General features: G+C 39.0%; 5 protein-coding genes across 5 annotated transcripts; all 5 read left to right on the top strand.

Annotated features, from left to right (window-relative positions):
• Window positions 1-789: 789 nt before the first annotated feature.
• On the top strand, window positions 790-1,804 carry LOC114519517 (putative ankyrin repeat protein RF_0381; the record flags this gene model as incomplete). The annotated part of the gene is made up of 1 exon (XM_028539661.1): window positions 790-1,804. A coding segment is annotated over exon 1 (555 nt), but the record flags the coding sequence as incomplete, so codon positions are not given.
• A 61-nt stretch (window positions 1,805-1,865) lies between these two features.
• Window positions 1,866-8,361, top strand: LOC114519498 (serine/threonine-protein phosphatase 6 regulatory ankyrin repeat subunit A-like). Its single transcript, XM_028539638.1, has 2 exons — window positions 1,866-6,409; window positions 7,124-8,361. The coding sequence occupies exons 1-2, from the start codon at window positions 1,883-1,885 to the stop codon at window positions 7,964-7,966; spliced, it is 5,370 nt and encodes a 1,789-aa protein (XP_028395439.1). The 5' UTR covers window positions 1,866-1,882; the 3' UTR covers window positions 7,967-8,361.
• Window positions 8,362-10,786: 2,425 nt separating this feature from the next.
• LOC114519427 (serine/threonine-protein phosphatase 6 regulatory ankyrin repeat subunit C-like) lies at window positions 10,787-14,628 on the top strand. The gene is made up of 3 exons (XM_028539552.1): window positions 10,787-10,820; window positions 11,383-12,560; window positions 12,830-14,628. The coding sequence occupies exons 1-3, from the start codon at window positions 10,787-10,789 to the stop codon at window positions 13,676-13,678; spliced, it is 2,061 nt and encodes a 686-aa protein (XP_028395353.1). The 3' UTR covers window positions 13,679-14,628.
• A 3,257-nt stretch (window positions 14,629-17,885) lies between these two features.
• Window positions 17,886-18,839, top strand: LOC114519426 (putative ankyrin repeat protein RF_0381). Its single transcript, XM_028539551.1, has one exon. It carries the CDS (start codon window positions 17,886-17,888, stop codon window positions 18,837-18,839), a length of 954 nt encoding a protein of 317 aa, XP_028395352.1.
• A 600-nt stretch (window positions 18,840-19,439) lies between these two features.
• Window positions 19,440-21,826, top strand: LOC114519425 (putative ankyrin repeat protein RF_0381). Its single transcript, XM_028539550.1, has 2 exons — window positions 19,440-20,613; window positions 21,275-21,826. Exons 1-2 carry the CDS (start codon window positions 19,522-19,524, stop codon window positions 21,824-21,826), a joined length of 1,644 nt encoding a protein of 547 aa, XP_028395351.1. The 5' UTR covers window positions 19,440-19,521.
• Window positions 21,827-27,333: the final 5,507 nt, after the last annotated feature.

The following is a 27,333-nucleotide window of genomic DNA, read 5'->3' as shown; positions in this document are numbered from 1 at the left end:
AGCGTTTTTGGCCGTGTATAACACGCACTTCTATAACAGGAGGCAACGCCCTGTCTAATCCCTCTTTCCTATTGGCATGAAATGAAAGATATTGTCTTCTTTTACAAATGCAAATCCGGGATATTCCAAGTTGATATCAACCAGTTTATGCACAGCCTCTCCATCATTCCACTCGCTCGAGCTCCGGTAATCTTCTTCGTCCAATCGAACTTTAACAGAACTCGAACTTTAACAGATTTGTATTTTTATGGAATAACTCTGCCCCCAGAGATCAAATGATCCTCTTCAGTCTCCATATGGAAATCTAAACTATATATTTATTAAAGAGTTTCAAAGGGTCTTAATTTCGAGTGGAATTATACACACTTATACATTTATTATAATACCTTTGATGTAGACCGGTTATATAACTTTGTAACTTTCTATAGTATATGTATGTTAATAATGTAATAGCTATAGTAAATATGTAATAATGTAATTTTGGTAGGACTTAAATAGGAACTAACGTTCTGTTGTCCTTACCATCAATCATATGATTGTAAAGTTAATAAAATGACAGTGTTTGTTACCGAAAAATTTGAAACATCAGCTATCGGCTTTATATTTAAGTCATTTCATAATATAAGCTTAGAGGATTAGGTCTGGTTAGTTCAGGAAATATTTTGCTTCGTTTGAAATGGGTTGCTGCATGCATGTATTTCTAATAAGTGACTAGCAATCATATGACGATCAAGCAGTCAGCAGCTGGTATTTTTCTGCGAGTATTTATATTTATGGTTGTGCCACGCGCATAAATTCGAACCATTCTCATCTTAGAACCACACTAGTCACTAGTTAAAGAAACTAGATCGTATTTTTATCCCAGACGGTTGATGATAAAAGGAAAAGAGTTGAAGAGGAACTCCAAGGAATTAAAAGACATTCAAAACGAAGAATACGATGATGTGGTAAGAATAACAAAATACTTCTTAAAACCAGCGTAGTGCGAAAGAAGCAAACAACCAACGCTGAAAAATTAAAAGTCTATTCAATAATTAAATGTAATCATGCACCCTTTTTAGCGTATCACCCGGTCAAAGCTATTTTGGTGAAAGCTCCGTGTACAGTATGATGCGTTTCACCGCATCAACTGGAGCCCCGGCCGAGAGTGGAGGAGCCTTTCTGAACACACACACACACCGAATGGGTTTGCTTCTAAACTTTTATTTTATTGTTTTATGTAGGTACTGAAAAGAGGCAAAAAGCAAGTATGAATGGAAGTATGAATGTCTGTGAAGAAGAAAGACTGCAATTTTGGGACGAAATCAGAAAGCAAGTTGAATGTGGTGAAAACAAAGAAGATCGGTGGAAGAAGACAATTCTTTGGCGTGCTTTTCAGTTTAGTCCAGTAGATCAAGAAATTGTTAAATATTTAGTTGACCATGGAGCAGACATTTATTCCAAGAACGAAAATGGTGAAACAGTTCTGCGGATGGCGACGAGAAATGGTCTATTTGAACTTGTTAAATATTTTATTCAATATGGCTCTGATAAGTCAGGCAAAACTGCGTTACATCATGCTGTTGATGCTGGTGTAACAGACATTGTCAAATATTTAGCTGAGCAATGTGCTGCTGATGTAAATGGCAAGAAAACTAACGGGGAGACACTATTGCACGCTGAAGGTACTAAAGGTACCTTTGAAATGGTGAAATATCTTGTTGAAAATGGCGCTGATGTAAATGGAAAGGATAGTGACGGGTGGACCGTGCTGCACTATGCTGTTACTACAGATAGGCTAGAAATTGTAAAATATCTTGTTGAAAATGGCGCTGATGTAAATGGAAAGGATACTGACGGGTGGACAGTGCTGCACGATGCTGTTACTAAAGGTACGCTAGAAATGGTAAAATATCTTGTTGAAAATGGCGCTGATGTAAATGGAAAGTATACTGATGGATGGACAGTCTTGCACTATGCTGTTTCCTATAGTTCATTACAAGTAGTAAAATATCTTGTTGAAATGCACGCTGATGTAAATGGAAATAAGACCGATGGGTGGACAGTGCTGGTTCATGCTGTTACTGAAGGTAGGCTAGAAATGGTGAAATATCTTGTTGAACATGGCGCTGATGTAAATGGCCAAATTACTGGGCAGACAATTTTGCACATTGCTGTTACTGAAGATATGCAAGAAACAATAAAATTCCTTGTAGAGAGGGGCGCTGATGTAAATGGCAGGGATACTGACGGGAAAACAGTGCTGCACGCTGCTGTTATTGATAAACATGCGCTAGAAATGGTGGAATATCTCGTTGAAAAAAACGCTGATGTAAATGGAACAGATGTTAACGGTTGGACAGTGCTGCACAGTGCTGTTTCAGAAGGCACGTTTGAAACGGTAAAATATCTTGTTGAACATGGCGCTGATGTAAATGGTAAGATGACTGACGGGTGGACAGTGCTGCACACTGCTGTTACTAAAGCTACGCTAGAAATCGTAAAATACCTTGTTGAAAACGGCTCTGATATAAATGGCAAGGATACTACTGACGGGTGGACAGTGTTACATTATGCTGTTTCTTATGGTTCATTAGAAATGGTAAAATATCTTGTTGAACTGGGTGCGGATGTAAATGGAAAAAAACCCGGTGGGTTGACAGTGCTGCATGACGTTGTTACTAAAGGTCCGCTGGAAATGTTAAAATACCTGGTTGAAAATGGCGCTGATGTAAATGGCAAAAGCAATGGCGGCTGGTCCGTTCTTTACTTTGCTATTTCTAAAGGTACACTAGAAATGGTAAAATATCTTGTTGAGATGGGCGCTGATGTTAATAGCAAGGATACCATTCACAATTGGACAATGCTGCACGCTGCTGTTACTCAGGGTACACTAGAAATGGTAGAGTGTCTTGTTGAGAACGGCGCTGATGTAAATGGCAAGGATACTTACGGATGGACAGTACTGCGTTATGCTGTTTCCAAAGGCACGCTAGAAATAATAAAATGTCTTGTTGAAAATGGCGCTTGTGTAAATAGCAAAATTAAGAGGCAGACAATTCTACACATTGATCTTATTGAGAAGGGTGCTGACCAAAATGGCAAGACAAATGATGGGTGGACATTGCTGCACACTGCTTGTACTGGAGGTATGCTAGAAATCGTAAAATATCTTATTGAGAAGGACGCTGATGTTAATGGAAGAAATATTTACGGGTGGACAGTGCTGCACACTGCTGTTACTAAAGGTACGCTAGAAATGGTAGAATATCTGGTTAGAAACGGCGCTGATGTCAATGGCAAAAAGACTAACGGCTGGACAGTGCTCCACTCTGCTGTTGCTGAAAGTACGCAAGAAATAGTGAAATATCTAGTTCAAATGGGTGCAAATGTACATGGAATGCAGATTGACGGATGGACAGTGCTGCACTCTACTTGTACTGGAAGTACGCTAGAAACCGTAAAATATCTTACTGAAAAGGGCGCTGATGTAAATGGCAAGAATACTGAGGGGTTGACAGTACTGCACGGTGCCGTTGTAAAAGGTACGCTAGAAATTGTAAAATATCTTGTTGGAAACGGCGCTGATGTCAATGGCAAAAAGACTAACGGATGGACAGTGCTGCACTCTGCTGTTACTAAAGGTACACTAGAAATAGTGGGATATCTTGTTGAAATGGATGCTGATGTGAATAGCAAAAATTCTGACGGGTGGACAGTGCTGGATGTCGCCGTTACTAAAGGTTCATTAGAAATGGTAAAATTTCTTGTTGAAATAGGTGCAAATGTAAATGCAAAGAAGAATGACGGGTGGACAGTGCTGCACACTGCTGTTGCTGAAGGTAGGCTAGAAATTGTAAAATATCTAGTTGCACATGGTGCTGATGTAAATGGAAAAATGACTAACGGGTGGACAATTCTACACTATGCTGCTAGTAATGGTATGCAAGAAATGGTAAAATATCTGGTCAAAATCGGCGTTGATGTAAATGGTAAGATTACCGACGGGTGGACAATACTACACTATGCTGCTTCGTATTGTTCCATAGAAATGGTAAGATATCTCGTCGATAACGGCGCTGATGTAAATAGCAAGAATACTTGCGGATTGACAGCACTGCACACTGCTGTTAGTGAAAGTACCCTGGAAGTTGTAAAATATCTTGTTGAAAAGGGCGTTGATGTAAATGGCAAGAGTATTAACGGATGGACAGTACTGCATAATGCTATTACTAAAGGTAGTCTAGAATTAGTAGAATGCCTTGTTGAAAATGGCGCTGATGTAAATGGCAAGAATACATACGGATTGACAGTGCTGCACTATGCTGTTACTAAAAGTACGCTAGAAATAGTAAAATATCTTGTTAAGTATGGCGCTGATGTAAATGGCAAGAAGACCAACGGGGAGACGGTGCTTCACAGTGCTGTTAGTAAAGGCACATCGGAAATAGCAAAATATCTTATTGAAATGGGTGCAAATGTAAACGGAAAGCAGGGTGACGGGTGGACAGTGCTGCACTTTGCCTGTATTGACGGTACGCTAGAAATGGTAAAATATCTTGTTGAACATGGCACTGATGTAAATGGCAAGAATATTAACGGATGGACAGTGCTGCACTATGCTGTTACTGAAGGTACACTAGAAATGGTAAAGCATCTTGTCGAATATGGCGCTAATGTAAATGGCAAGAATACTAACGGATGGACAATGCTGCACTATGCTGTTACTGAAGGTACACTAGAAATGGTAAAGTATCTTGTCGAACATGGCGCTGATGTAAATGGCCAGAGCACTAACGGGTGGACAGTGTTGCACAATGCTGTTACTAAAGGTACGCTAGAAATGGTAAAATATTTTTTTGAACATGGCGCTGATGTAAATAGCAAGAATACTGAGGGATGCACCGTACTGCACACTGCTGTTGCTAAAAGTACGCTAGAAATAGTAAAATATCTTGTTGAACATGGCGCAGAAGTAAATGGCAAGAATACTAACGGATGGACAGTGCTGCACTATGCTGTTACTGAAGGTACACTAGAAATGGTAAAGTATCTTGTCGAACATGGCGCTAATGTAAATGGCCAGAGCACTAACAGGTGGACAGTGTTGCACAATGCTGTTACTAAAGGTACACTAGAAATGGTAAAATATCTTGTTGAACATGGCGCTGATGTAAATAGCAAGAATACTGAGGGATGGACCGTACTGCACAGTGCTGTTACTGAAGGTACGCTAGAATTTGTGAAATATCTTGTTGAAAATGGCGCTGATGTAAATAGAAAGCATACTAACGAATGGACAGTGCTGCACGATGCTGTTACTGAAGGTACACTAGAAATGGTAAAGTATCTTGTCGAACATGGCGCTGATGTAAATGGCAAGAAGACTAACGGGGAAACGGTGCTTTGCAGTGCTGTTAGTAAAGGCACGCCAGAAATAGCAAAATATCTTATTGAAATGGGTGCAAATGTAAACGGAAAGCAGGATGACGGGTGGACAGTGCTGCACTTTGCCTGTACTGACGGTACGCTAGAAATGGTAAAATATCTTGTTGAACATGGCGCTGAAGTAAATGGCAAGAATACTGAGAAATGCACCGTACTGCACACTGCTGTTAGTGAAGGTACGCTAGAAATAGTGAAATATCTTGTTGAACATAGCGCTGATGTAAATAGCAAGAATACTAACGGATGGACAGTGCTGCACTATGCTGTTACTGAGCGTACACTAGAAATGGTAAAGTATCTTGTCGAACATGGCGCTGATGTAAATGGCCAGAGCACTAACGGGTGGACAGTGTTGCACAATGCTGTTACTAAAGGTACGCTAGAAATTGTAAAATATTTGGTTGAACATGGCGCTGATGTAGATGGCAAGGATACTAACGGAGTGACAGCTTTGGAAGCTGCTGTTTGTGCTGGTGCACCAGACATCATCCAATATTTAGTTAAACAAGGCGCAAAGGCTACTGCTGGGAGAGTTCTTCATCATGCTGTTAGTGTTGGTAAATTAGGCATGGTAAAATATCTTGTTGAACAATTAGTTGCTGATGTAAATGAGAAGGATGCTGATGGACAGACAGTCCTGCACGTCGCTGTTGATACTGGTGCATTAGAAATTGTCAAATATTTAGTTGAACAGGGTGCTGACATAACTCTTAAAAGTAAAATCAGCGTTCATACTCTTGGCTTTGACACACTGAAAATAGCTGTTGTAAACAACTTCGTTGCTTTGGTCGATCTTCTTTTTAAAAAGAACATCGCTGGATGGAGACATTGGACATTTCTTGTCGAAGGAAGGCAAATGAGTTTTCTCGAATGGAGTATTCACCTTGGTCATGATGAAATTACAACAATCCTCAAGAGGTCCATAAAACATTCTTTGAAAATTCAGACGTTGAAAACAATGAATTGCAACCAGTTAGAAGAGGTAAATATTTCAAAGATGTATGTGTATTCTTTTTAATTAGTCTGTGAAAGCTGTCTGTGTAGTAGCGAAGGTTTATAGGAAGTTTAAGATCTACGACATCGCAGCTCGATGACGCGGGAAAGCTTTCAAAAGCAATGAAACTAAATCCTAGTTATAATCACCGACTGTCGGCGATGACGAAGAAAATTTTTCAAAATAACAATATACACTTAATGTATGGTTCGAGGGAAATGGTGAGTTTTGTTTTCCCGAGAGTCTGAATGTTTCTGAATGAGACTCGAGGGAAAACAAAACTCACTATTTCCCGAGGTAGTGTACATTAAGTGTTTTGTTATATAGGAACGAAAACATACATGTTACATAACAATTTCATTTAAAAAAGAAACCCACTTTACTTTGTTATGACATGAGCGGGCAACAATTTTTCACTGTTCACCGTTACTACGGCAACGGTCTAATACTGGGGGATTCCAGACCGGCAAAGAACCAATCAGCGCACGCCATTTAGTCACAAGACCGCGTGCCATATAATAAAGAATATTATTTGTTGTCCCCAAATACAGAGTATTTTGCCCGAAAAAATAGGCTCGTACAATGGATACTGGATGATCATTTTAATTATTCTCGATATTTAGAAGTTGAAATTTGACTATTTTGCCCTCATATCTTATAAATGGTGAATGATTTTTCCCTTGATTTACTGTTCTTCTATAGATTGAAACACCGATGCAAGTTTTTGTCGCAAAGAATCAATTTAAAATTGGTGCTGGCGGTTTTTCGTGTGTCTATGTTGGTCTCATGAAGGATGGAAGTGAAGTTGCTGTTAAGAGAATTTTGGTGCAAAGTGACGATAAAACAGTTGAAAACGAATTAGGAATCATGAATCTCATCAAGACAAACAAATCTCCATTTATAGTGAGCTATCGACATTTTCACCGTGACGAAACCTTCATGTATCTTATTGTTGATCTTTGCGAAGAAACGTTGAGGGAACTTGTTCATGCATGCAGTATTGAACATCTACAAGAGCAAGGTCCACGAATGATTAGGGAAATTCTATCAGGACTTCAATTTCTTCATGATAAAGGAATATTGCACAGAGATCTAAAACCATCAAACGTCCTGGTTGATATCGAAAGTCGCATGAAATTGGCAGACTTTGGGATAAGCCGCGTTCTAAATGAAGATGAAACGACAATTGAAACATTTGCGAAAGGTACTACCGGATGGATGCCACCGGAAGTAATCAAGGCAATAGACAATAACGAAAAAGGTCGTTTCAAAAAGAAATCAGATGTCCACGTCGCGGGTATGATTGCCTTCTTCATCTTAACGAAAGGTGAACACCCTTTTGGAACTTCCTTAGATCGAATGAAAAATATTTCCAAAGGAAATCCTGTCAATCTGAAGAAACTTGGTGTCCGCGACGCTCGTAGGTTCGTGTCGTGGTTGATTCGTCACAAAATTGATGATAGACCTCACGCTCACAAAGCATTGGGAGATTCTTTTTTCATGCCGTCAAAAAGGACACACCGAGGCCACCGTTTTAGCGTATGAAATCACGAAAATAAAATGTTTTTCGGACTTTGCCATCTCATATTCCTCAATATAAAACCATGTTTCGTTTCTGTTGTTGAAGAGTTCATCAGCATTTATCGTACGAGATTAAATATAACAAAACTAACCACAGGAATTCACAATTTTGCGGGGTTTAATGAACTTTTTCCTTCACCTTGGAAACTTTCTTCTCACTCGTGGACAAAAATACCAACTTTGACAAAGAAATGTTAACGTGTATTTCAAAAACAAAATGCAAGAAAAAGTTAATTCGACTGATAATATGTGTGAAAAACCTGGCGGATCACCCGTAAAGACAAATTATGAAATTGTGAATATGATTGAATTTAAATTAGCCTTGATATTGCTCCGAGAAAGAAAGAAAGAAAATGCCAAAATAGTACAGCTGACCGCGGAACAACGAGTGTTTATTGTGATATTATCCCAACAGAGTGCTTAGGCATTCAAACTCTAACAATTACATTGTTATGGGTGATTTCAATAGTTTTCGTTTTTTTGAGACACCCTGTAGTTTCGGCCGGGCCCTGCCTGGCGTAAGCCTAGTTAGTTTTTATAAACTTTATAGTGCAAAGAAACACATGTAACGTCTCTTAGACACTTACTCGTTTTATGACTTTTTAATAATGCAATTTGTATTTAGATAATAAAACTAGGGACTTATATAAAAAGCCTTCATAATCATACGTCTCTGAATGGTCTCTAGCCTTCTGAATGTACATCCGAAGAGGAATTTTCAGTTACAAAAGTTCGATAGAAGCAGTTGCATTATGCGACGTTAGAGCTTAGGCTGGTTCAAACGCCCTCCGGCAACTGCCCCTCAGTTAACGCCACGCCCATGTAACACGTATTATTGTCCCAGCCCCATTTAGCCTGTCGACGACCGAGCAAACTAAACAGGTCGCGTTTATTTTAAGCAGATCAAGCACATAAATTCTACAGCGTAGATATTTAGTTTCCTTTCAGATGGGATGAAAATATAATTGAAATGCTCAAATACTGGTATATGGAAAAGCTGTTGTACTCCACTTAAAATTAAAGCCTTTTCCTCCTCCAGTGTTATTTTGGAAACAGCGGTTGCCGAATTTAAGATGAAATATTTATTGGAAAAATGCAACAAACTGTATTTTAGAGTAAGTCGGTTAACGAATGATTTAGGAAAAGATCAACTTTACCTTGTCAATCCATCGCGAAGCATTAACAAATTCTTGTTTATTTCCCAAACAGATTTCCAAGAATTTTCGAAGCAATTCAGCGTTAATTCTCTCGTGTGCTCTCGCAGATCCTGAAGAAAATATGACATTTTAAATTACTCCAACGTTGTTATTTTAAAATATTTTGTAATTTGAGTTAGTATAGTGTTCATTTGGCAATAATCCCGAAATATTGTAGTTTTTAAGTAATCCTGCACTTTTAAAACGATGATTCATTTATTTTCTTCTTAACAACTCAAGGCTCAACCTATGTCTCAACGAATATTGTATGTAACTTCCCAGGGATTACGTTTGTGTAGGCAAGCGCTTTGAAAGAATACGAATGTTAAAATTAAAACAGCCACATTCAAACTGTATTATAAAATAACATGTATATAACGCCTGTTCTGATTGGTTGAAGCCCGTGTTTGGATCAGGCCATCGCGGGAATTTAAAAACAAATTTATTATGGTTAGTTAAGAAAAGCGAGTTAAGAAAAGCTCGCAAAACACTCGCCTTCGGCTCGTGTTTCGCGCGCTTTTCTTAACTCTCGCAACATTCCCGCGTGTTTGGATCAGGCCATCCAAACACTATGTAAATGTATAATATGATACGTGTCATTTTAAGCTCTTGGTCAGTCTTGGACTTTGAAAGTTTAATTGTATTATTTCATTTGGCACTAGCGACCTCGCAAGCCAGGCTTTTCTACCTACGCTCCACGGTTTCATCGCACTAGTACTATATATGAATAATTGAATTTTTGGCCAAGAATACGAACAACGGGATTTTGTTCATTGACAAATATGACGGGTTTTTACCCCAAAGTCCTGGGGACTACTTTCGTTTGTATTCGGGGAATTCCCGTTCCCAGTGGGGTGTCTTCAATTGAGGCGTCTCAGACAATCTCAAATCTGACGAAAGATAAAATCATCAAAAAATGTTTCTTCTGGCTGTTGTACGATATAAATCACAAAGGTAGGAAACTAATTAATAATCTTACAAAATCACAGTTTTTCTGCGGCACGAAAGAACTTAGACCAGAGTGTTTCGCGACCAGAAATCTTGTGAAGCACAACATTTATGACGCATTATTTATGATCGCATCTTTCAATTGCTCTTATATTGCATGCTTTTTTGCCACACTGGCTTTGTTTTCACACAACAAGAATTGACGATTCCTTGCTGGCACACAATACAATGGCCAAATAATTTACATTGATCGAAGAGGCATAAATTTGGTGCGTTTCCTTCCCAAGCACCTTCGCTCGCTCGCTTTTCTCAGTCGCAGATCACAATATTTTTTAAAGGTTTGCAGTGTGCTATTTTGGTGCAAAGTTTGGCTACTTTACAGCGTAGACGTTTTACTCGAAGATGGCAGCTTTTGCAGCAGGTAATATGGGAATGACTGAATTTAGATCTTAAGGAAAATGATTTTATCTTGCCCCAGCATGACGACAACTGCTTGAGACCCTCGACCAAAGATCTTGCTCGAAACGTAGAAGTTATTTTGGCATTTCCCAAGTAGTCTGTTTATCGTCAAACGCGACAGCTACTAAAAGATTGCATAGTTCTACCAAAGTATGCAAAATATGCAGACTGAGACATCAATATGTCTAAGTCTGCATTGTTTTTAGCGTTGTTTGGTAGAGCTAATTACAAATGTAAATCTGCAAATGTTTTTCTCATCATATCTCAACATGTTCCTCAGCAGACCAACAAATGAGCCATTAGGCACTTTAAGATTGACGTTTACGACGAACCGCTAACTTCAAACGGCAAACTAAAACTTCGTATTGGTCATTCAATAATTAGCTGTCTCGATGTTGGGAAATATAATCTTGACCATAAAAATTAAAGGATGAACTGACAGAACTGTGAACTAAGGCTAGCTGTCGAAAACCTGTAGCGTCGGCAATCTTAAGGTCTCCATTACTCGAGAACGAGGTCCCCGGTCGTGGCCTGGTAGCCGTTTTAGTGGCAGCTTATTTCCACATATATTCGTCAAAATTAAATATTCTCTTTCATGCATGTGTTGAAGAAGGATCCATTTCATTTAAGGTGGTTCTAAAACGATGTTGTGACGTAATTATAGGAAGGGTCTATTGATGTGGATTAACAATGTGCCGGCTTTGGTGGCTAAGACACTCTCGACCACTTCCAATGGCCATAACTGATTATATTGTTAATTTTTATCTTCATGCATAGGTATTCTTCGGGATGCAATAAAGTATCAATCATTGAAAAGTGTGAAATATTTAGTTGATAATGGCGCTGATATACATTGTGAAGATGAGTCAGGCAAAACTGCTTTACATTATGCTGTTCATGCTGGTGGAACAGCCATTGTCAAATATTTCGTTGAGCAATGTGGGGCTGATGTAAATCGAAAGGATACTAACGGCCTGACAGTGCTGCAAGATGCTGTTACTGAGTGTACACTTGATATAGTAGAATATCTTGTTGAAAAAGGCGCTGATGTAAATGGCAAGAAAAATGACGGCTGGACAGTGCTGCACTATGCTGTTAGACGTGGTAGGTTAGAAGTGGTAAAATTTCTCGTTAAAAAAGGTGCTGAGGTAAATGGCAAGGGTACTAATAAAGTGGGGACGGCGCTGCACATTGCTGTTACGAAAGATACACCAGAAATTGCAGAATATCTCATTGAAAAACGCGCTGATGTAAATGATAGCGATAGTGACGGATGGACGGTGCTGCATAGTGCTTGTACAGAAGGTACGCTAGAAATGGTCAAATACCTCGTCGCAGAAGGCGCTCGTGTAAATGCAATGATGTCTAATGGCAAAACAGGACTGCATTATGCCGTTTCGAGAGGTAAGCTAGAAATAGTAAAATGTCTTGTTTATAATGGCGCTGATTTAAATAGCAAGGCGACTTACGAGACGAGAGTGCGGGGGACAGTTCTGCATCATGCAATTGTTAACGGTGGAATTAACGGAAATGATAAGCTAAAAATAGTAAAATATCTTGTTGAGCATGGCGCTGATGTAAATGCAAATGATTCTCTTGGATGGACAGTCCTGCACGCTGCTGTCGATGTGGGTGAATTAGACATTGTCAAGTATTTAGTTGAACAGGGTGCCGACATAACTCTGCAAAGTAAACGCAGCGTTCATACTCTTGGCATTGACATCCTCGAGATGGCTGTTGTAACAAATTCAATTGCTTTGGTCAATCTTCTGTTGGAAAAGAGCATCGCTGTGTGGAGAGCTGGAACATTTCTTGTTGAAGGAAGACAAATGAGTCTTCTTGAATGGAGTATTCAATTTGGTCATGAAATTGCAACTAACCGCTGCAAAGGGTCCGTGAAACATCGTGAGAAAATTCAGGAGTTAAAAGCAATGAATCGCAACGAGTTAAAAGAGGTAATATTCCAAACATACACGAGATATTTTAAAACCAGGCCGTACAAGCGGTACTTGATAATTCGAAATATGTCTCTCTGCTAAAATAGCATGCAAAAGACAATATGGCGGCCGTTATCACTTGCTGCTTTTTGCAATTTATCATATATATTCTTTGAAGGCTGTCGCGAGATAGGGTGTCCATGGTAACGACTTCTTAGTAACTGAGCTCAAATCGTTTTTGCTCATAACTTTTCTTCAATAAATAATTTGTGGTTTTTCGTCCATAGACTGAAACACTGATGCAAGCTTTTGTCGCAAAGAGTCAATTCAAAATTGGCGAAGGTGCTCGTTCAAGTGTCTATGTTGGTGTCATGAAGGATAAAAGTGATGTTGCTGTTAAGAGAATTTTGGTACAAAGTGAAGATACAGCAGTTGAAAACGAAAAGAAAATCATGAGTCTTATTAAAACAGACAACTCTCCATTTATTGTGAGCTATCGACATTTTCACCGCGACGATACCTTCATGTATCTTATTGTTGATCTTTGCGAAGAAACCTTGAGCGAACTTGTTCAAGCATGCAGTATTGAATATTTAAAACAGCGTGGCCCACAAATGATTAGGGAAATTCTATCCAGACTAGAATTTCTCCATGGTAAAGGAATATTGCACAGAGATCTAAAACCAGCAAACGTCCTGGTTGATATCGAAGGTCGCATGAAATTGGCAGACTTTGGAATAAGCCGAGTTCTTAATGACGGTGAAACGACAGTTGAAACATTTGCTAAAGGTACTCGTGGATGGATGCCACCGGAAGTAATTGAAGCAATAGACAAAGACGAAAAGGGTCGTTTCAAAAAGAAATCAGATGTCCATGTCGCGGGTATGATTGCTTTCTTCATCTTAACTAAAGGTGAACACCCTTTTGGATCTAATCTGGATCGAATGAGAAATATTTTGGAAGATAATCCTGTTTATTTGGAGAAACTTAGCGACGATAGAGCTCGAACGTTCGTGTCGTGGCTGATTAATCACAAGATTGAGGATAGACCTTACGCTCACGAAGCACTGGGAGATTCATTCGTTATGAATGGAGACTTGGACAACCTTGTGCAAAGAAAAATTACGGGCCGATAATCCGGTGTGTATGCACCTTTTTGAACGGACGGTTCATAACCGTCAAGACAGATATTTATATACGATTTAAGTTTGTCTTAGGTAGTACACAAAACATTTCTCGCCAACATTTTTCCAGTGAGTAATTTATAAGGTCTTAATTTATAGCTGTTTGCAATCGGTTTTCAGCGTAAACTCGTTGATTAGCTGATTAATCATCTTATCCTCGTGCCCAGGTCACTCCGCGTGCTGCTGTGTGGTAGTATGCGAGCGTGAAGACCTGGGTACGAGGATGAACCAGTGAACTCAAATAAGACTGGAACGCTCACTCGGTCGGAAGTTTGAAGCCAAGATGGCGGACACTGAAGCCTTTCTTGTAGGTATGATCCAGGCCTCCACGCGGAAATTTCAAGCGTTCCAGTCTTATTTGAGTTCAGTGGGATGAACGACCTACGATACAACTCTGCGTTGTTACTTGACCCGAAATATCGCAGTTCCTAGTTCGAGATTGCCGGCGATGTCCTTTGTCGGTGTTTAGGGAAGATGTATGGAAAATTTTGCAAATAGTGTGTTAACCATCGTGCTTTGCGGGCTAAATTCAACATTTTGCGTGCGTATACGTAGGTACAAAAAACAGAAAACAGCCCTAATTAAGGCTTTCTTCAGACTGATCGCCAAAACTGGCTCATAAAACATGCTGAGCGCAGTGCCCTTCATTGGAAGCATCGTGTTCAACTTAGGCGCCAGTGCCGGGCACTCATTCTGGTCCTGAACTCAGTTTGTACGTAAAACCTGACCTAATTTTTTATCATTTGTATATATAGCAGTATAGAAACTATAGATGTATAAAATCATATCGGACGGACTGAAGTATCCTAGAGTAGTTTAATATCTCGACCACACTGCAAACGACAGATTGGGTCGAACGTGTGAAAATTTGCAAGTATAAAACAGACATTGTAGTTTTTGTTGAATAAGACACATGTAGAGAAAAAGATTTGAATTTTAATACCGCACAATTTATCATTCTTTGCTATGTTTGAAAGAGAATGGCCCTAAAAGTTGTCAGACTATCCGCCATTAGGAAGAAAAGTCACCTGATTTGGAACATATCGTAAGTTATCACTCCAGTTTTATTAGATCTCCTTAGACGCGGCCTTTCTTAGTCACTGAACTATATATTAGTCCCTGGACGCGATTTTTCTGTCTAAAATGCCTGGGAAAGAAAGCCTACAATACCTTTTACAAAAGTTAATCCATCGCAAAGCATCAGCAAATTCTGGTATACTTCCATTCCATATTTCCAAGTATTTTTGAAGCCGTTTAGCGTTAATACTCTCATGTGTTCTCAGATCCTGAAGAGAAAATAAAACTATATTAAAAAATATCTTGAAACTTTTAAAGAATGTAATATTTAAGTTATTTTTGGTAAAGAATGATCTCATTTCCGAAATTTGTAGTTATCAAAGTTATCGTCAAATTTTGAACAGAAGCAATCGGGCAAACTTCGAAATCTTCCTCAGTAGAACAATTTTTCTGAAATTTTTGCATAATTTTGACGTTTGATTTTAACTCAAAAATCCTGAGAACTAGTTTCGTTTTGTTTCGTTTGCTACTCGGATAGTCTCGCTCGCGGGAGGATGACGTCATTGAGATAACATAATGATCAAGTGATTGCATGACGAACTAATAATATTGGATAATTCATAATATCATTGAAGATTGGATTAAAGATTTTTATGGCAATTAAATTTGTTTCATTTTCGATGCCGTGTCCTCGACGTTGTAGGATATAAACCATATAAGGTAGGAACTTAATGAATAACTTTGTTTAGTCAGTAATTTGGTCCATCACTACAGAACTGAGACGCAACTGGTAATCTCATGCGATTATCGAGTAGCACATTTGTGTGAGGCATTGTGCATGTATAGCAGTTTTCGTTAACCGTAGAGACCCTACAGTACCTAGGATAGCCCTAGAATAGTTAGTAACAAGATGGCAAAATCGAGGATATGCGTATTCATACATTCGTCTTGTGTGCCTGACTGATTCCTTTTGTACGCAATTATTTTTACGGTTATATGAACATAAATATATGAATATAACTTTGATCGTAAAGTTGACCCTTCCTGTGGCCTAAACCATAGCTGTTTCGTTAATTAGAAAGTTGTATTAGGATCCAAAGATGATGTGAAATCTGCACATATTTTTTGCTCGTAACAAACTTAACAACATTCCAAGGAGTCCAAGGAGTCGCGTCATGACAGTTGGATAATAAAAGCTTTGTCTTGTTTTTTATATGATTTCATTGCGATCAAAATTCCAAACGTTGAAATGTCGCGACGTTTAGTTTGTTAAGAGCCGAAAATATTTGCTTATACTCAGGGTGTATCAAAAAAAGTGTCCCAAATGTAAAATTTTCGTTTTTCAGGATATTTCGCAGAATTTGGCAAATTTTTGTGTTCCTAGGGATTAGTTAAGACTTATCTGGTATACCTAAGCCAAGCTTGGTTTTTCATTAACAAAATTATGTTACCGGGGGGGTGGTTCCTTTCCACTGATATTGAGAGGGCTTGCGCGCGAAAATGTGAAGCTGAAATTGAGATATGATTTAGCTGTCTAAAAGTAGGAAAGCTTTTTAATAAACTGTCAAAGTTTCAGGAAAAATAATGCATACTGGGAGCAACGCGCGACCCCTAAAATTGACAAATATTTCATTGCGCGCAGTGGATTAAATGCATCGTTGATTTTAGCGTGACCGATCTCATGCAAGGCTGTATGAATAAATTAAAGCGAGAAACTGAACACAAAGACAAAGTGATTTATTCGTGATGTTAATCCTCAGCATGTCCACCATTTTATTCTAAGCAAACTGCGTCTCGTCTGAGCATAGTAAACACTGAACAGCGAACCATTTGTCTGATTCGCCTAGATTTGCCGGTTGTAGCGTAGGCGATTTGCAAGAAAGAATTTCGAACGAAATGGAGAATTTGAGGCAGGACAGACAAATGGTTCGCCGTTCAGTGTTTACCATGCTCAGACGAGCCGCAGTTTGCTTAGAAAGAAATGGTGGAAATTTTGAGGATTAACATCACGAATAAAAATCTTTTATTAAATCGCTTCGTCTTTTTGTTCAGTTTCTCGCTTTAATTTATTCATTTGCCCAACCTTGCATGAGATCGGTCACGCTAAAATCAACGATGCATTTAATCCACTGCGCGCAATGAAATATTTGTCAATTTAAGGGGTCGCGCGTTGCTCCCAGTATGCATTATTTTTCCTGAAAATTTGACAGTTTATTAAAAAGCTTTCCTACTTTAAAACAGCTAAATCGTGTCTCAGTTTCAGCTTCACATTTTCGCGCGCAAGCTCTCTCAATATCAGTGGAAAGGAACAACCCCCCCCGGTAACATAATTTTGTTAATGAAAAACCAAACTTGGCCTAGGCATACCAGATAAGTCTTAACTATCCCTAGGAACACAAATTCTGCAAAATATCCTGAAGAACGAAAATTTTACATTTGGGACATTTTTTTTGATACACCCTGTAGATCATCATCTTTAGTTGAGGGTAGGTAATTACTAAAATCATATGACGATCGAGCAGTCAGCAGTTAGTATATTTCTGCGAGTATTTGGATTTATATATGGTTGCACTACTTGCATGCTATTGCGGTATAGATGTGATTGCAAGAGAGCACGTTTATTAAGCGTGTATGTTAATTTTCATGGTATATACAGGTACTGAAAAGAAGCAAGAAGCAAGTGGAAGTATGAACGTCTCTGAAGAAGCAAAACAAAAATTTCGGGACGAAATAAAAAAGCAAGTTAAACGTGGTGAAAACAAAAAAGATGGATGGAAGAAGACAATTCTTTGGCGTGCTTTTCAGTTTAGTCCAGTAGATCAAGAAATTATCAAATACTTAGTTTCCAATGGAGCAGACGTTTATTCCAAGAACGAGGAAGGTGAAACAGTTCTTTGTATTGCGACAAAAATGGTTTATTTGATCTTGTTAAGTATTTTGTTCAATATGGCCCTGAACATAATTTTCAAGACGATTACAAAGTTCTTCAGAGTGCAATACATTCTCGATCATTAGAAATTGTGAAATATTTTGTTAAAGATTGTGGTGCTTATGTAAATTGCGAAGATGAGTCGGGCAAAACTGCTTTACATCATGCTGTTGATGCTGGTGAAACAGACATTGTCAAATATTTTGTTGAACAATGGGCGCTGATGTAAATGACAAGGATACTGACGGATGCACAGTAATGCACGATGCTGTTACTAAAGGTAGGCGAGAAATGGTAAAATATCTTGTTGAAATGGGTGCAAATGTAAATGGAAAAAAGACCGACGGCTGGACATTGCTACATGATGCTGTTGCTGAAGGTACGTTAGAAATGGTAAAGTATCTGGTTGAAAACGGCGCTGATGTAAAGAGTGAGAGTACAGACGGGTGGACGGTGCTGCACTATGCTGTTTCTTATAGTTCATTACAAATAGTTATATATCTTGTTGAAATGGGCGCTGATGTGAATGGAAAAAAGACCGACGGCTGGACAGTACTGTTTCATGCTGTTATTGAAGGTACGCTAGAAATGGTAAAATATCTTGTTGAACATGGCGCTGATGTAAATGGCAAGGATAATGAAGGCTGGACAGTCTTGCACTACGCAGTTTCTGAAGGTACTCTTGATATAATAAAATATCTTGTTGAAAAAGGCGCTGATGTAAATGGCCAGGACACTCACGGGAGGACAGTGCTGCACTATGCTGTTACTAAAGGTACGCTAGAAATCGTAAAATATCTTGTTGAACAGGGCGCTGATGTAACTGCTGTTACTGAAGATAGGGAAGAAACAATAAAATTCCTTGTAGAGAGGGGCGCTGATGTAAATGGCAGGGATACTGACGGGAAAACAGTGCTGCACGCTGCTGTTATTAAAGATTCGCTAGAAATGGTGGAGTATCTCGTTGAAAAAGGCGCTGATGTAAATGGAACGGATGTTAACGGTTCGACAGTGCTGCACACTGCTGTTGCAGAGGGTACGTTTGAAACGGTAAAATATCTTGTTGAACATGGCGCTGGTGTAAATGGCAAGATGATTGACGGGTGGACCGTACTGCACACTGCTTTTACTAAAGCTACGCCAGAAATTGTAAAATATCTTGTTTGAAAACGGCGCTGATGTAAATGGCAAGGATACTACTGACGGGTGGACAGTGTTACATTATGCTGTTTCTTATGGTTCATTAGAAATGGTAAAATATCTTGTTGAACTAGGTGCTGATGTAAATGGAAAAAAACCCGGTGGGTTGACAGTGCTGCATGAGGTTGTTACTAAAGGTACGCTAGAAATGTTAAAATACCTGGTTGAACATGGCGCTGATGTAAACGCCAAAAGCAATGGCGGCTGGTCCGTTCTTTACGTTGCTATTTCTAAAGGCACACTAGAAATGGTAAAATATCTAATTAAAATGGGCGCTGATGTTAATAGCAAGGATACTATTCACAATTGGACAATGCTGCACGCTGCTTTTACTCAGGGTACACTAGGAATGGTAGAGTGTCTTGTTGAGAACGGCGCTGATGTAAATGGCAAGGATACTAACGGGTGGACAGTGCTGAACTATGCTGTTACTAAAGCTGCGCTAGAAATGGTAAAATATCTTGTTGAAAACGGCGCTGATGTAAATGGCAAGGATACTAACGGGTGGACAGTGCTGAACTATGCTGTTACTAAAGCTGCGCTAGAAATGGTAAAATATCTTGTTGAAAACGGCGCTGATGTAAATGGCAAGGATACTACTGACGGGTTGACAGTGTTACATTATGCTGTTTCTTACGGTTCATTAGAAATGGTAAAATATCTTGTTGACATTGGGGCTGATGTAAATGGAAAAAAACCCGGTGGGTGGACAGTGCTGCATGACGTTGTTACTAAAGGTACGCTGGAAATGTTAAAATACCTGGTTGAACATGGCGCTGATGTAAATGCCAAAAACAATGCCGGGTATAGTGTGCTTTACGTTGCTATTTCTAAAGGTAAGCTAGAAATGGTAAAATATCTAGTTGAAAAAGGCGCTGATTCAAATAGCAAGAGAACTAACGGGTGGACAATCTTGCACAGTGCTGTTACTGAAGGTTCGCTAGAAGTGGTAAAATATCTTGTTGAAAATGGCGCTGATGTGAATGGCAAGGATACTAACGGGGAGACAGTCTTGCACTACACTGTTGGGAAAGGTGCGCCGGATATATTAAAATATCTTATTGAAATGGGCGCAAATGTTGACGAAAAGCAGAATGACGGGCGAACAGTGCTGCACCATGCTGTTACTAAAGGTACGCTAGAAATGGTGAAATATCTTGTCGAACATGGCGCTGACGTAAACGGCAAGGATACTAACGGAGTGACAACTTTGGACGCTGCTGTTGGGGCTGGTGTACTGGACATCGTCCAATATTTAATGAAACAAGGCGCAAAGGCTACTGCTGGGAGAGTTCTTCATCATGCTGTTAGTGTTGGTGAATTAGATATGGTAAAATATCTTGTTGAACAATTAGCTGCTGATGTAAATGACAAGGATGCTGATGGACAGACACTCCTGCACGTCGCTGTCGATGCTGGTGCATTAGAAATTATCAAATATTTAATTGAACAGGGTGCTGACATAACTCTTAAAAGTAAAATCAGCTTTCATACTCTTGGCTTTGACACCATGAAAATAGCTGTTGTAAACAACTTCGTTGCTTTGGTCGATCTTCTTTTTGAAAAGAACATCGCTTGGTGGAGACGTTGGACATTTCTTGTTGAAGGAAAGCAAATGAGTCTTCTTGAATGGAGTATTCACCTTGGTCATGATGAAATTACAACTATCCTCAAGAGGTCCATAAAACATTCTTTGAAAATTCGGACGTTGAAAACAATGAATTGCAACCAGTTAGAAGAGGTAAATATTTCAAAGATGTATGTGTATTCTTTTAATTAGTCTGTGAAAGCTGCCTGTGTAGTAGCCAACGTTTATAGGAAGTTTAAGATCTACGACATGACGCGGGATGACGCGGGAAAGCTTTCAAAAGCGATGAAACTAAATCCTAAGGGAGCTTTAACAGTGACACAGATTAATACCCATATGTCTCTCTTCTGATTAAAAAAGCGTAAGCGCTTGCTCAGCAAGCTCATGAAAATAAACTCCTCTCATTTGCTAGAGAAAGGGACTGTGTAGTAAAGTTTGAGTCTGAATGCATCATTATCTATTCGCGTTTGGAAAAGTGAGTTAAGAGTACCTCGTTTTCAAATGAATATTGTACAAGTTTTATCTTTTTTCGATTGTCGTAGGAGCGGAAAATTATAAGCAGCAGAAATCCTCGTTCGACGGTATATTTTGAAACATATTTTATTTAAAAAGTGTGTGAATATCTTTACATTGAATGGCATTTCCTGTACAAATCAACAAATAAACATATTTTCCGCTTCATTTGAACACATCGTGAAGTTTTCATATATCTAGAAGTTGAAATTTGACTATTTTGCCCTCATATCTTATAAATCGTGAATGATTTTTTCCTTTTTCTTCTCACGATAGAAAATTTACTGTTTTTCGTCTATAGGTTGAAACACCGATGCAAGTTTTTGTCGCAAGCAATCAATTCAAAATTGGTGCTGGCGGTTTTTCGTGTGTCTATGTTGGTGTCATGAAGGATGGAAGTGAAGTTGCTGTTAAGAGAATTTTCGTGCAAAATGACGATAAAACAGTTGAAAACGAATTAGGAATCATGAATCTCATCAAGACAAACAAATCGCCATTTATAGTGAGCTATCGACATTTTCACCGTGACGATACCTTCATGTATCTTATTGTTGATCTTTGCGAAGAAAACTTGAGGGAACTTGTTCATGCATGCAGTATTGAACTTCTACAAGAGCAAGGTCCACGAATGATTTGGGAAATTCTATCCGGACTTGAATTTCTTCATGGTAAAGGAATATTGCACAGAGATCTAAAACCATCAAACGTCCTGGTTGATATCGAAGGTCGCATGAAATTGGCAGATTTTGGAATAAGCCGCGTTCTAAATGACGATGAAACGACAGTCGAAACATTCGCTAAAGGTACTCGTGATGGATGCCGCCGAAGTAATCAAGGCAATAGACAAAGATGAAAAAGGTCGTTTCAAAAAGAAATCAGATGTCCACGTCGCGGGTATGATTGCCTTCTTCATCTTAAAGAAAGGTGAACACCCTTTTGGATCTTCGTTAGAACGAATGAAAAAATATTTCAAAAGGAAATCCTATCAATCTGAAGAAACTTGGTGATCGCGAAGCTCGTAGGTTTGTGTCGTCGCTGATTCGTCACAAGATTGATGATAGACCTTATGCTGACGAAGCATTGGAAGATTCTTTTCTCATGCTGTCAAAAACGACACACCGAGGCCACCGTTTTAGCGCATGAAATCAAGAAAATAAAATGTTTTTTGGACTTTGCCATTTCATATTCCTCATTATTATATACACAAGCGCCAGATATGAGGTATGCTGCAATTTCATTGGTTGGCTACTTGGCAGATATTAGCTCATATATTTCTAGTAGAGAAAGTAAACAAAATGGCTGAAAGATTTGGGGAGTTGAGTGAAATAGAAATCCAAGCTTTAGTTGATAATAGCACACCAAAATGCACCGAAAGGGCGAAAAAGTTTGTGTATATAATAAAACAGTTATTCTGGTCACGGCTATCAGCTCATATACGACTCGAGTTCGCAGAATAACTGTTAAATATAAAACCAGGTTTCGTTTCTGTTGTTGAAGAGTTCATCGGCATTTATCGTATAGATTGGCGTAATAATAACACAGTCACGTTGATTTCTTTCGCTTCAACAGGAACATTCAATGGTTGTAAACGTCCTCGTGAATAAATAATCATCTGAATTTCCACACGAGACAAAACTAACCACAGGAATTCATAACTTTGCGGGGTTTAATGAACTTTTTCCTTCGCCTTGGAAACACTTTCTTCTCACTCGTGGACAAAAATACCAACTTTGACAAAGAGATGTTAACGTGTATTTTAAAAACAAAATGCAAGAAAAAGTAAATTCGACTGATAATCTGTGTGAAAATTGAAAAAACCTGGCGGATAACCCGTAAAGACGAATTATCTGCGAAGTTTGTTTGAATTTATGAACCCTTTCCAGCCCAACTTTGTCCAGGCGGATTGTCAATCTCTAGGTGGATCAGGTTATTTTAGAATTTGAATCGGTTCCCGAAACGAACGATAATTGGAGGGGGTCTGTATTCATAAACTCAGTTCTGTCCGACGGCTTTGTTTTCTGCATGAGTGCAATAGCTTACAACAGAAATTCGTCGGGCAGAACTGAATAGATAAATAAACACCCCTTGCCCGCAATTATCGTTCTACAGGGTGTCTCAAAAAACGAAAACTATTGAAATCATCATTGTTAAAATTGAATGCCGTGTTCACAAATTTTAGCCCGTGGGGATTTAATCCAACTTATAAAATGCTAAATATGAAAAATTTGAAATTGTGAATATGATTGAATTTAAATTAGCCTTGATATTGCTTCGAAAGAAAATGCCAAAATAGTACTGTCCCAGTTGACCGCGGAACAACGAGTGTTTATTGTGATATTATCCCAACAGAGTGCTTAGGCATTCAAACTCCAACAATTACATTGTTATGGGTGATTTCACACATAGTTTTCGTTTTTTTGAGACACCCTGTAGTTTCGGCCGGGCCCTGCCTGGCGTAGGCCTAGTTAGTTTTTATAAACTTTATAGTGCAAAGAAACACATGTAACGTCTCTTAGACACTTTTTAATAATGCAATTTGTATTTAGATAATAAAACTAGGGACTTATATAAAAAGCCTTCATAATCATACGTCTCTGAATGGTCTCTAGGCTTCTGAATGTACATCCGAAGAGGAATTTTCAGTTACAAAAGTTCGACAGAAGCAGTTGCATTATGCGACGTTAGAGCTTAGGCTGTTTCAAACGCCCCCCGATGCACTCACTCGCGATTATCATATTTTGCCATTTTTTATTTGTTTGCTTGCAACTTCAGCAGTTTTCACAGGACAAACTATATCTATATACAAACCACCAATAACGTAGAGCAAGCAGGAGGGGTGGTAATCACCCTGGGGCACGGAGCAAAGAAGAAGCCCAGGTTCGTTTTCTCACGGTTCAGAGCGCAAATTAAATGATTAGAGAATTACGAAGCCACATGTTCACTTAACGATGGAACAGCTGATGAATAACACTTTAAAGAACTGTTTGTGACCGTATAGAAGTTTCAAATTCAAAAACATTTCCCGTTCAGCACTAACCGAGCATGCGGGAAACCACCTTGCGCCCTCTTCCAAGGAGGTGTCCCCTCAGGCAACTGCCCCTCAGTTAACGCCACGCCCATTTAACACGCATATTGTCCCAGCCCCATTTAGCCTTTTGACGACCGAGCAAACTAAACAGGTCGCGTTTATTTAACACTGGATCAATAAGATGATCCTTACTGCATGGACCTCTAGGAAAAACAGTTTGAAACTGATAGAGCTATATATACAACTGATTCATTCCATAAAGCTTGCGACTCCAAAAGATATCATGACCAAACGTGGAAACAGGTTCAGAAATGTGACGTCCAAGTGTTTGACGAAACTTGCCACTCCTTTTCAATGTTGATGTGGTTCAATAATATAATTCAGCGGATCAAGCACATAAATCTACAGCGTATAGATATTACTTTCCTTTCAGATGGGAAAAATATTATTGAAATGGCGTCTCTTCCTAACCCTCGCCCGCGTTTCTAATTTCAGCAGCAGCGGTCATCTTTAAAAATCTAGCGATTCGAAGCCTCTGCGGAGGAGAGAGGGATTTCCTGTTTCTAACACAAGTCCAATATAAATGCCTAATTATATTCATAAGAGATGCCGGCGGAGGAGGCATTTCCGGGTGCAGTTGATGATAGTTGCCCTCTGAAATCTGAATCTCCGATAAACTCAGGTTTGCTAACGGAAAATATACAACATAGATTATTATACAATTATTTGTTTTATCGTCCCTTCAGGATGTTGTAGAATAAAGGAAACAAGTGAAGGTAGGAAGCAAAATTATCTTACGAAATCACATATATTGCTCCAGCACGACCGAATTGAGAAGCGATTAGAAACTAAAACATGTAATGCGTAACATAAATATGCGACGCATTATTTGACGTACCATGCAAATGGTCTTATATTGCATGTTTTATTGCCACACTGGCCTAGTTTTCACACAACAAGAATTGACAATTCCTGAATTTGCTTGCGTAGACACAACATAATAGCCTGCAAGCGAAGCGGGCAATATAATCCATTGTTAGTACGGTAAAGACCGACACACACCGGACGCAATTTGCCAACGCGAGGTGATTTTTTGGAAAATGTTGTTATATTCTTGGTAATTACTGAATGATAGTACATTTTGACTGGCCTGGGACCCAAATCTCTCAAAGTGTTCTTTCAGAATCGAATACATTTGCTTCCGAGAATGGAAATTATCTGGTATACCTAAGCCAAGCTTGGTTTTTCATTAACAAAATTATGTTACCGGGGGGGTGGTTCCTTTCCACTGATATTGAGAGGGCTTGCGCGTGAGATATGAAGCTGAAATTGAGATATGATTTAGCTGTCTAAAAGTAGGAAAGCTTTTTAATAAACTGTCAAAGTTTCAGGAAAAATAATGCATACTGGGAGCAACGCGCGACCCCTAAAATTGACAAATATTTCATTGCGCGCAGTGGATTAAATGCATCGTTGATTTTAGCGTGACCGATCTCATGCAAGGCTGTATGAATAAATTAAAGCGAGAAACTGAACACAAAGACAAAGTGATTTATTCGTGATGTTAATCCTCAGCATGTCCACCATTTTATTCTAAGCAAACTGCGTCTCGTCTGAGCATAGTAAACACTGAACAGCGAACCATTTGTCTGATTCGCCTAGATTTGCCGGTTGTAGCGTAGGCGATTTGCAAGAAAGAATTTCGAACGAAATGGAGAATTTGAGGCAGGACAGACAAATGGTTCGCCGTTCAGTGTTTACCATGCTCAGACGAGCCGCAGTTTGCTTAGAAAGAAATGGTGGAAATTTTGAGGATTAACATCACGAATAAAAATCTTGTTATTAAATCGCTTCGTCTTTTTGTTCAGTTTCTCGCTTTAATTTATTCATTTGCCCAACCTTGCATGAGATCGGTCACGCTAAAATCAACGATGCATTTAATCCACTGCGCGCAATGAAATATTTGTCAATTTAAGGGGTCGCGCGTTGCTCCCAGTATGCATTTTTCCTGAAAATTTGACAGTTTATTAAAAAGCTTTCCTACTTTAAAACAGCTAAATCGTGTCTCAGTTTCAGCTTCACATTTTCGCGCGCAAGCTCTCTCAATATCAGTGGAAAGGAACAACCCCCCCCGGTAACATAATTTTGTTAATGAAAAACCAAACTTGGCCTAGGCATACCAGATAAGTCTTAACTATCCCTAGGAACACAAATTCTGCAAAATATCCTGAAGAACGAAAATTTTACATTTGGGACATTTTTTTTGATACACCCTGTAGATCATCATCTTTAGTTGAGGGTAGGTAATTACTAAAATCATATGACGATCGAGCAGTCAGCAGTTAGTATATTTCTGCGAGTATTTGGATTTATATATGGTTGCACTACTTGCATGCTATTGCGGTATAGATGTGATTGCAAGAGAGCACGTTTATTAAGCGTGTATGTTAATTTTCATGGTATATACAGGTACTGAAAAGAAGCAAGAAGCAAGTGGAAGTATGAACGTCTCTGAAGAAGCAAAACAAAAATTTCGGGACGAAATAAAAAAGCAAGTTAAACGTGGTGAAAACAAAAAAGATGGATGGAAGAAGACAATTCTTGGCGTGCTTTTCAGTTTAGTCCAGTAGATCAAGAAATTATCAAATACTTAGTTTCCAATGGAGCAGACGTTTATTCCAAGAACGAGGAAGGTGAAACAGTTCTTTGTATTGCGACAAGAAATGGTTTATTTGATCTTGTTAAGTATTTTGTTCAATATGGCCCTGAACATAATTTTCAAGACGATTACAAAGTTCTTCAGAGTGCAATACATTCTCGATCATTAGAAATTGTGAAATATTTTGTTAAAGATTGTGGTGCTTATGTAAATTGCGAAGATGAGTCGGGCAAAACTGCTTTACATCATGCTGTTGATGCTGGTGAAACAGACATTGTCAAATATTTTGTTGAACAATGTGGCGCTGATGTAAATGACAAGGATACTGACGGATGCACAGTAATGCACGATGCTGTTACTAAAGGTAGGCGAGAAATGGTAAAATATCTTGTTGAAATGGGTGCAAATGTAAATGGAAAAAAGACCGACGGCTGGACATTGCTACATGATGCTGTTGCTGAAGGTACGTTAGAAATGGTAAAGTATCTGGTTGAAAACGGCGCTGATGTAAAGAGTGAGAGTACAGACGGGTGGACGGTGCTGCACTATGCTGTTTCTTATAGTTCATTACAAATAGTTATATATCTTGTTGAAATGGGCGCTGATGTGAATGGAAAAAAGACCGACGGCTGGACAGTACTGTTTCATGCTGTTATTGAAGGTACGCTAGAAA

The sequence above is a fragment of the Dendronephthya gigantea genome, unplaced genomic scaffold, assembly GCF_004324835.1.
Source record: "Dendronephthya gigantea isolate DGI-Jeju-01 unplaced genomic scaffold, DenGig_1.0 000013F, whole genome shotgun sequence".
Taxonomy (NCBI): Eukaryota; Metazoa; Cnidaria; class Anthozoa; order Malacalcyonacea; family Nephtheidae; genus Dendronephthya; species Dendronephthya gigantea.
Note: the sequence above shows the minus strand (reverse complement) of the source record. Positions and strands in the feature narration are given on the sequence as shown.

Bases quoted from the DNA above. Each gene is read 5' to 3' on its own strand.
- LOC114519426 (XM_028539551.1), top strand. From the start codon at position 17,886: ATGGGCGCTGATGTAAATGACAAGGATACTGACGGATGCACAGTAATG.
- LOC114519425 (XM_028539550.1), top strand. From the start codon at position 19,522: ATGGTAAAATATCTTGTTGACATTGGGGCTGATGTAAATGGAAAAAAA. The intron at 20,614-21,274 runs GTAAATATTTCA...TTTCGTCTATAG, and splicing joins ATTGCAACCAGTTAGAAGAG to GTTGAAACACCGATGCAAGT.
- LOC114519498 (XM_028539638.1), top strand. From the start codon at position 1,883: ATGGTAAAATATCTTGTTGAAAATGGCGCTGATGTAAATGGAAAGTAT. The intron at 6,410-7,123 runs GTAAATATTTCA...GTTCTTCTATAG, and splicing joins ATTGCAACCAGTTAGAAGAG to ATTGAAACACCGATGCAAGT.
- LOC114519427 (XM_028539552.1), top strand. From the start codon at position 10,787: ATGTCTAAGTCTGCATTGTTTTTAGCGTTGTTTG. The intron at 10,821-11,382 runs GTAGAGCTAATT...CTTCATGCATAG, and splicing joins ATTGTTTTTAGCGTTGTTTG to GTATTCTTCGGGATGCAATA. The intron at 12,561-12,829 runs GTAATATTCCAA...TTTCGTCCATAG, and splicing joins ATCGCAACGAGTTAAAAGAG to ACTGAAACACTGATGCAAGC.